The following is a 9132-nucleotide window of genomic DNA, read 5'->3' as shown; positions in this document are numbered from 1 at the left end:
CCTGCTTCAAAATTGATATAACTATTAATTAAGAATTTTAATTAATACAACTAAAAAATTTAGGGATATAAATTGATTTTTCCCTAAACATTAAAGCTAAATTGCATAATCTTATTCATAATTTCGTAAAATCACAAAATGATCTAAATTGAACTGTGCCTTTTCTTTTCAAACTATTCCTTAAAAATTAAAAATAAATATGAGATAATATTTTACCTGGTATTATCATATATATAAAGTATTTAACTCTAAGAAACACTAAACATACAGAAAAAGAATTCGAGGTTTAATAAATAACAAGGCCAAAATTTGCACTTATAGATAACAATAGTATTATAGAACAAATTCTCATTTCCTTGGTAGGTAAGGAAATGTAATTAATTCTAGACAAAAATGAAGTCCATTGAAAGATCTATTCCTTCCACATGTCGGCAAACTCGTCCGGTTCCAATGGATTCGATAACTCATGCATCTTCCTCCTCGTTTTCGCTTTAACTTTCTTTGAGTATTTCCCAGCCTTCTGTTTCTTCTCCAACGCTCGAATCTAGGGAGACATGGAAAAACATGAGCAAGTAGTCTGTCTATGTCTATTGTTAAAAGTTCAAAACATAGAACTTCGTTCTGACTGTTGGTAGATCACAATCACAAGTATTCATCTATTGAACTCTAAATTGCTCGATTGCAATTTGTATTGTATGAGCAACTGTTCTGAATATTCCAATTCCAAGTTCTCAACCATATTTTCGTTTATATCTATTAAGTGTCCAGATCAGCTTACGCAACCTCAACTAATCTCATAGGTCAGCCCATCTGACCCTATGACATTTGAATGTCGAAACTCAGGATATTAAATCTCAGATAGGTGATCATCATGTATTGAACTCATTCTCTCTAAGTATCTTATAGAACTCATTGTCTTTTTTTACCACTAGGCCAATCCAACGTTTTCAACCATGAATAAAAACAAGATTTTAAAAGCATAATAATAAATTAGGTGAGCAGATTGTTTCTCAAAGAAACTTGAATTGAAAAAGATAATGAAATACTCGGCCTTAGCAATGACATTCTTATTTTTCTGTAAATCTGATACTTTTATTCTCTTGTAAACATGATTTTAGAGTTGAGAAACCATAAAAACATAGCTGCTAATGCCTCCTCAATGTGGTTTTCGTTTCTTTATAAGTGATGCAAAAGTACTCTCTCAGATATTATGCTGGAATGCAGGTTTAAAAGGGAATAGCGAAGGAGTGTAATCCCAAATGATAAAAAAGTTGAGTCATCTAACCTGGTTTGGTGATACATAAAGGGGGTTCTCATATAGGGTTGGACCTCCAAAACTCCCACCAAATATCTTGATTGGATTCAAACAAAATCGGGGGCCAACCTGTAAGATACAGATCTTTGAAGTCAAACCAAAAATTCATGAAAACTCAATTATAAACTAAGCAGGAAGAGGAAATTTAATAACCTCAATGAGAGTCATTTTGTCTAGTCCTCCTCGAGCTACTTTATCTGACTCATTATGTGGAACAGCTATCTGATCACACCAAACAAAGAAAACAAAAGCCATATCACTAAAAAGATGGTTAGTTGGGGAATATGTCACACCCACACAAACTCCAAAAAGAACAAATATACCAACAGTAAGTGAAAAAGTAAACAAATAATTTAAGGATAACAATTATACGGAAATGGACCAAAGAGCCTGATAGGTACTGGAAATTGAACTAAAAATTAATAGAAAGAGCTATTGACATATGAAAAAAAAAAATGAAAAGATCCCAACCACCTCGAGAAACCTGGACTCTCCAAAAACTATTCCTCCAAAAATCAAGCATTTTTTTCCTTCTTCTACCCCAGTTCATTGTCTCAACGAAACCTTGGTCATTACATTTGAAGCTAGAGCCTTCCTACTTATATCATAAACAGAAAATAAAATAAAAATAATACAAGGACATACCAAAAGAGAAGCCCACGAAAGAATGGGTAGCCAAGCAAAAAACTACAGAAAAGGGCTGCAATTCAATAAAATAAGGCCTGGCGAGTAATTACAAAAACACCTTGCCATCGAAGCTCAAAAAAGAAAATGTGGAATCTAACTAGGACCAAAATGTCGCTGTAAGAACTCTCCAACCCCAAAAGATTTTACTATTTCTCACACCAAAAACCTCAAAAAATATAACAAATCCCAACCTATCACGAAAACAACCCTTTTTCACAAAAACCAAGTAAAGAAGAAGCACCACAAAAGTCTCTTTACAACTCTAAAAACTAGCAAAACAAAAATTGAGCGTCCCAAAGAAACAACTTCACAGCCTAGGCAAAATCACAGCTAGGGTAAATTATCTACGACTTCTGCTGCCCATTGCAAAGAATCCAACAAAGAAACCCAACAAAAGAGGACTCCCTGGCTAATATCTGATCCAAAGTGTTATGTTAGTTCACTCCTCCATGCATAACCTACCACAAGAAAATTAATTGTTTCTTTTCTTGTCCCCACCCTTTCCTTGTAACTAGTTGAATTCAGATATATCTCACGGCCTTTTTTTTTTTTTTTTTTTTGGGGATAAAATCAGTAACTTTCATTGAGAAAGAATGAAAGAATACAAGAGCGTGAGATATATTTGAAATTAATAAGTAAGAAATTAGCTCACCGAGCTTACTGTAGACAAATTGTCGATGTTTGCCTGATAACTAAGGAGCTTATGTGGGAGAGAAAGAGGGAGAACAAAAAAAGGCATAGTTTTGAAGGTTGGCCAGAAAAGCTTTGGACAAGGTAGATTAGAATTTCCTAGGTGAAAACCAACAGCAAACCAAGAAGTGGATTCAAAGTTTCTCGAGATATTTGAAAAGGAAACCTTATCTCATTCTCATCTGTTCCACCGTTCCTGGTCTCAATATCAATAACAATAATAATAATAATAAAATAAAATAAAAAAAAGAAGAAGAAGAAGAAGAAGTCTAGGCTATTGGACAATAATTGTGACTCTTCACAAGAGGTCTTGGCATCTTACTGCGGCTCCAAGATGGGCTCATGGCCAAGCTCTTAACTTAGTCCTCCTCTGAATTGTTAGTCTGTAACCATCGACATCATAACAAATATTTTATATTTATAACTAAACTCCTTCCTAAAATTCCTTCCAATGTCTTTGCCTGACACAGAGAATAGAATCCATTCTTTACTTTCATCTTCCACTTAAGCGGTGAGAAAACATTTAAAAGAAAGGACTGCGTCCATTATAATCTGGGTGTCAAGTGGAAATTGTGCATTTGGATGCTACCCACGATTGGGAGCATTAAATTCTGTAACAAGTAGAATATAAATAAAGCATACCTGGTAATTTCGGAACCATATATGGTCATCTACAATGGAGAAAACAAATACATGATCATGGTATGGTTTAGAATGCCGATGCTCCTTCGGAGTTCCAAAAATCTGAGGGAAAGATAGGTAAGATAAAATTATGATATGACAAATTAAAATGAGACAGCATTGAATTTGTAGGAAAAATGACTATTATTTGGAGAAATAACTAGGGTTTACAATTACTTTTCACTGCATAGTAAATGCGCAGCAAATCAAACTAATATGGCCACCCTAATCAGAAAATAAATAAAGGCAGCAAAAAAAAAAAAAATTGACAGTATTAAGGCACCAGCATAAAAATGTGAAATCAAACACAAGTATTGATTAATCCATATTCTTATGCCACAGTATTATTACATGAACGATGTGCATTTACAATTTCCTTTTTCTTTTTATAAAAATTCATCCTAAAGAAACTGAAATAATACAAGGGCATATAAGAAAACGCCCACTAGAGAAAGAGTTTTCAATTAAGGAAAATGAAACCTAGAGAAAAAATACAAAAAATCTTTGAGAGCAAAGCCCAAAGAGAACCATGGCACCTCACTAAGGACCAACCATCACTAGGGCTCCACACTACTGTTTGTCTCCACAAAATATCCTAGAACCAAAGCATACACCCCAACAAACCACAAGAAGTGACCTTCTGAAAGGCAAATGGAGGAGGAACTACTCAATCGTCACACAAACATCTCTCTAGTGAACTAACACAAGATCAAACTCTTGAAAGAAATACTTCCACACAAATCTCGCAAACTAACAACTCCAGAATAGGTGATCCAGGTTTTCCTCCACCTTCCAGGAGAGAGAGAGAGAGAGAGATCCCATTAACGGGCACATCTTTCTCAAAAGCCTATCCATAGTATTGTAAAACTTGTTAGGTAAAAAACTTTAACTTTATTAGAGATCCTAATCATCGAGAGCAAATCAAAGATCAACTCGCTAGCGAAGAGGGATCCAACAACAATCGAACAAGAGCAAGAGAATTAGGACTCCAAACACTAACATGAAGTCCCAAAAGACTAAATTGGATTCTTCAAGCAAAGACAAAAGAGAGGCTACCTCCATCATTTCTCTTTGAACAACAAAGGATGCAAACAAAAGGAGAAAGACACTAAGCTCCCTAACCAAATAAAGAAATCAGAGACTCAACGATTTTTAAAAGAAGACAAATGATATAAACAAGGAAACACAAAGCAAAGGGGCCAATCCCCCACCCACCCACTAATCTTTCCAAAAATACATCTCCTTATCTTCCCCCTCCACACAACGAACTAGATGGGAGAAGGATGGGAACTCGAGAAATATCTTTTCAAAGGTTCCTGTGTGTGTCTTTTAACCCCTTTGGACACCCATTCAAAAGGATAGGGGCATTGTTTACCAACAATAATCCTACACCACAAAGATTCAATCTCAAGGGAAAAGCACCAAAACCATTTAGCCAAGAGACCTTTTTTTTTTTCCTTTTTGGGTTAAAATATCATTTTGGTCCCTATACTTTGGTTCAATTTTAGTCCTTGTACTTTCATGTATCCAATTTAAGTCCTTGTATTTTCAATAAATCTTAAATTTAGTCTTTACTCTTTACTAACAAATTGGCAAATTTTCTTATAATCCACATTTCTCGTGTTTCGATTTTTTACTCCTTTTCCCCTTTCCTACATCAATAAAATATGTTTCCTTTGACCAAAAAATGAAAAATAGTTACAAAAAAACAGTTACTTTAAAAAGATATATTGCTACCTGAACAATTATTTCCTTCAGAAGTTTCCAGTGGACATCTTTATCAAAATTTGATGAGAATGTCAAAATTGGACGAGAACCTTTCAGGTGGTTCCCTGTAAGCTTCAATTCTTCCATTGTATGCACTGAAAACAAAAATAGAAAAGTAAGCCAACTGTATTTAGTTAAGAGACCCAGTATATTTTTAGGCACAAAATCAAGTAATAAGATTTGGTTGCACATTAAAATTACCGGCATTAACTAAAAACTTCACAGATGGTCCACTAGGACACTTTGCCATCCATAAATAGAGATCTTTATGTTTTCTACACTGGAAGTAGAGACAAACAGATCAATCAAGAAGTAAACTGAGTGATAAAATGTAAGAAAAATAACAGAAGAAAGAAAAAGGGAAAATAACTGAAAAATCTTGCAATAAGAGTTCAAAATAAAATTATTAATTCAACTGTGCAAGACCAAAATCCAGGGGACAAAAAGACCCTTTAGAATCAAGTACACAAATTGAATTCAAAATCATTGTTACAGAACGAGTGAAAAAACAAAATGTGATCACAATCTATAAACATAATGAAAAGGAATATAGGATAATAATAGAACGAAAAAAGAAAATTTAATGCATCCTTACACCAAAAAAGTTATCATCTTACCTTGTACTATACAAATTCCAGATTATGAATTAAATTCCAAGTTTAGACATGGCGGGGTGCAAAACAAAAAGTTCTAACCTCAAAAAATAGGCTGGAAGAACATCCCTTGAGCTCAACTAGCTCATTCAGTGTCGCACCCTTGCTGGACCTCGACTCCACCTTGTTATCCTTCTTACAATGTGGCAAAAGTGATACTATATTCAACATCAAATGTCGATACCTAATCAATCACAAAGGTTAGTAAAATTGTCAGTTATTCAAAAGGAAGAAAAACTTTTTATTGATGAGTGAAAAGTTATATCACAAACTACCAAACCCTGTATAAGTCTTAATGGATTTTACAAAATGCTACACCAACTTATTTCAACTAAATATTTGTGGAAAGGTGTGGAGACCAAGAGGAACATTGAAATTTTTCCAAATCAATAGGCTTCTTCAAAATGTCTATACTTACCATTAGATATCCTATAACTATTTCTTTCTAATCACTTAGCCATAAAAAGCTTCGATACATGGAAATCATTCTTTCTTCTTTCTTTTTTTTTTTTTTTTTTCTCTCAAACCTTCTCCACACTGCATTGAACCATGTTCTTCTTGCAGGGAAATCAATACTCCACTTAAAGAGTGCCATAACTTCATATTACAAAGTACAATTACAATAAATACTAAACATTGTCTTCGGATTTTCTACACAAAGTACCTGAACTCAACGGAAAAATCACCATCAAGGCTTCTCTTTTGCATCCTATCAGCTGTATATATACTCAAAACAAGTAGACTAGCAGAAAAAAAAAAACTATCTTCTTTGGTAAAAGACCTTCCAATTCAATCAAGAAATTTCTTATTTAACACTTCCTATAAAACCTGCAAGCTTTAATTGAAAACAATCCCAAAGATCCAACTTCCCATACTTTCATGTCCTCTATCCTACAAACGATTACACCACTGTGTAAGACCATAAACTCTCTATATTTATTAGCTTCTAAATTTTATAGCGGTCTCATTGTTATAATTAATCTATATATCAGTTTTTCTTAAGTCATATCCCTTACCGGATGTCTTTTGGTTGAGAAACAAACAAAGAGAGTAGAAAATTTCTTCATTAATAATTGATCCTTTAACCACATCTCCCTCCAAACTACACGCATGTACCTAATCCAACTTTCACCTAGAAATTTCTTCAAAGTTATGGTTTTAGAAATATAGTTCCAAGGACTTTGGCAATTCTTCCTTCCTTCAACATCACCAATCATATTATTAAATTAATAATTGAGTTAAAGATTACTTTATCGCTAAGTATAGAACATCAGGACGGATTGTACCAGAAGAGAAAATATAATAAAATAATGTTGCTTCTTATCATAAAACAAAATGAAACTATAAGCACCTGACTTAATTCAAGTGAACATGTTCGGAATGTAAGTATGCATAAAATTGTCCTGCCTGAGCCTTTTCGTACCTAAAATTGATTCGACGGGAACAAGTAACAAGAACTTTCTCTTTATTTCGAAAAATAGCATGATCAGAACCAGAATCACTCTCTTTTGAGACTTCTTTGTCTTTCCAACCCATGAGCGTCCGCTTGGGTCTCTCAAGGGCAGCATCATCCTTCTTGACCGATTCTGCTGGCAAAGTCTCACTATGCTTTCTCTTCTTCACCATTGAGAATATCACCCCTTCAGAAATACTACACCTAAAATCAAGTAAGGGAGGTTAAAGAAATATGTAAAGATTGAAAAGGAGAGAGAAAGAGAGAACCCACTAACTAAAAAGGGAAAAGGAACTAAGAGGAGGATTCTAATTTGAAATCATTCCATACGTTTGGATAACATATTACAAAAAGTACAAATACATTCTTAGTTTTCTGTGACGCATACGTTCTTAGTTTTACGGTTTCATTTGGACTGGGTTAACAACGGTTGAAGAATAAATCAACAACCAAAAAAAAAAAAAAAAAAACAGCTAAACTAAATAAGCCAACATGAATCAACGAAACAAGACAGAAATGAAAACCTTCCAACCTGAAAATTGAGCGGCGGCGCGAACTCACCCACGGCGAGGGTTAGAGGGCCTAACCACAGTTTCAGTTTCTGAGAGAGAAAAACAACAGAGATGAGTTACTCGGAGAGGCGAGAGAGTGTGAGAGTGAAGGAGTGAGCAGCGGCTACTTCTTCCGGAGACGGACTGCGGCAGCTCAGAATGCTGCGTGCGATGGCGGATGAACTTTAAGTAGGGTTTAGAAAGAAATATAAAGGATACGGATGGTTTTTTTTTAAAACGGATGCGGATGGTTAAAGAAAAGAAAAACAAAATCAGAAAATTACCATTTTAGTCCTTGAATTTTGAAAAATTCTCGAGTATTTTAAAATAGGTTTATTTGGTCTCTTTATGTTTAAAATATACCTTTTAAGTCCTAAATTCTTAAAAATAAGTTTAAAAAGTACCCACATTAATTTTTTATTATTATTTTAAATTAAAGATTATCCCTTTTCTTTAAAATTATTTACTAGTAAATTAGAAATTATTACCCTTTTAATCCATGACTTTTTAGAATAAGTGCATTTAGTCCTTGAGTTTAAAAAACGTATCATTTTAGTTCCCAATGTTTTAAGAATAGATTTTAAAAACTCAGGGACTACATGCACTTATTCTTCCAAACTCAGGGACTAAAAAAATAGTTTGTCCCAAAAAATATAAATGTTACGGGAAATTGCCAAAAAAAAAAGTCCCGAAAATGGAGAAATTTATAGAGATGACCCTTGTTAAGAGCGAAACGAAATTTGGCTCAAGATTTGAAATCATATGAAATTTAGTTTTCTGTCGATGCAAGTGTGCTATGAAATTATTGATTCAACTCACGAACGGATTGACGCTCAAATGTGGATCTTGTTTCTTCCTCTCGTCTCTCGCTACTTCATCTTGTTTTTCCTCCTTCCTCCTTCTTTGATTTGCAATTTTTTTAATTAAAACCTCTTCTTCTATCTCCCTCTTGCCTCTCACTTCTTTCTTATTTATCATGCTTCTTTGATTTGCAATTTTTTTTTATTAAAGCCTCATTCTTCTTTTTTTCCTCGTGCCTTTCCTCCTTCATCTCATTTCTTCATCCTTCCTCTTTGATTCGCAATTTTTTTTTAGAAAAAAAAAACGTTATTCTTCCATTTTTTCCCTTCTATTTTTTTTTTAATAATAAAGTCTCCTTCCATTTTGTTCTTTCTATTTTTTCCTTGTTTTGCAACTCTTTTTTTCCTTCATCTTGCATCTCTCTCCCTCTCTCCATAATCAAGTAGCAGTATCTTTTCTCTCTAGAGTCAAAAAATGACTTTTCTTTGAAAAGAAAGAGGAATTAAGAATATGGAAATCGGAGAGGAGCGTGAA

General features: G+C 33.9%; 1 protein-coding gene across 1 annotated transcript; it reads right to left on the bottom strand.

Annotated features, from left to right (window-relative positions):
- Positions 1-200: 200 nt before the first annotated feature.
- Positions 201-8005, bottom strand: LOC120083218 (ribosome biogenesis protein BRX1 homolog 1-like). The gene is made up of 9 exons (XM_039038877.1): positions 7779-8005; positions 7217-7450; positions 5836-5977; positions 5342-5420; positions 5111-5235; positions 3335-3436; positions 1469-1537; positions 1286-1384; positions 201-544 (listed from the first exon to the last, which is right to left on the bottom strand). Exons 2-9 carry the CDS (start codon positions 7417-7419, stop codon positions 413-415), a joined length of 951 nt encoding a protein of 316 aa, XP_038894805.1. The 5' UTR covers positions 7420-7450; positions 7779-8005; the 3' UTR covers positions 201-412.
- Positions 8006-9132: the final 1127 nt, after the last annotated feature.

This window comes from Benincasa hispida, chromosome 8 (genome assembly GCF_009727055.1).
Source record: "Benincasa hispida cultivar B227 chromosome 8, ASM972705v1, whole genome shotgun sequence".
NCBI classification, from domain to species: domain Eukaryota; kingdom Viridiplantae; phylum Streptophyta; class Magnoliopsida; order Cucurbitales; family Cucurbitaceae; genus Benincasa; species Benincasa hispida.
Note: the sequence above shows the minus strand (reverse complement) of the source record. Positions and strands in the feature narration are given on the sequence as shown.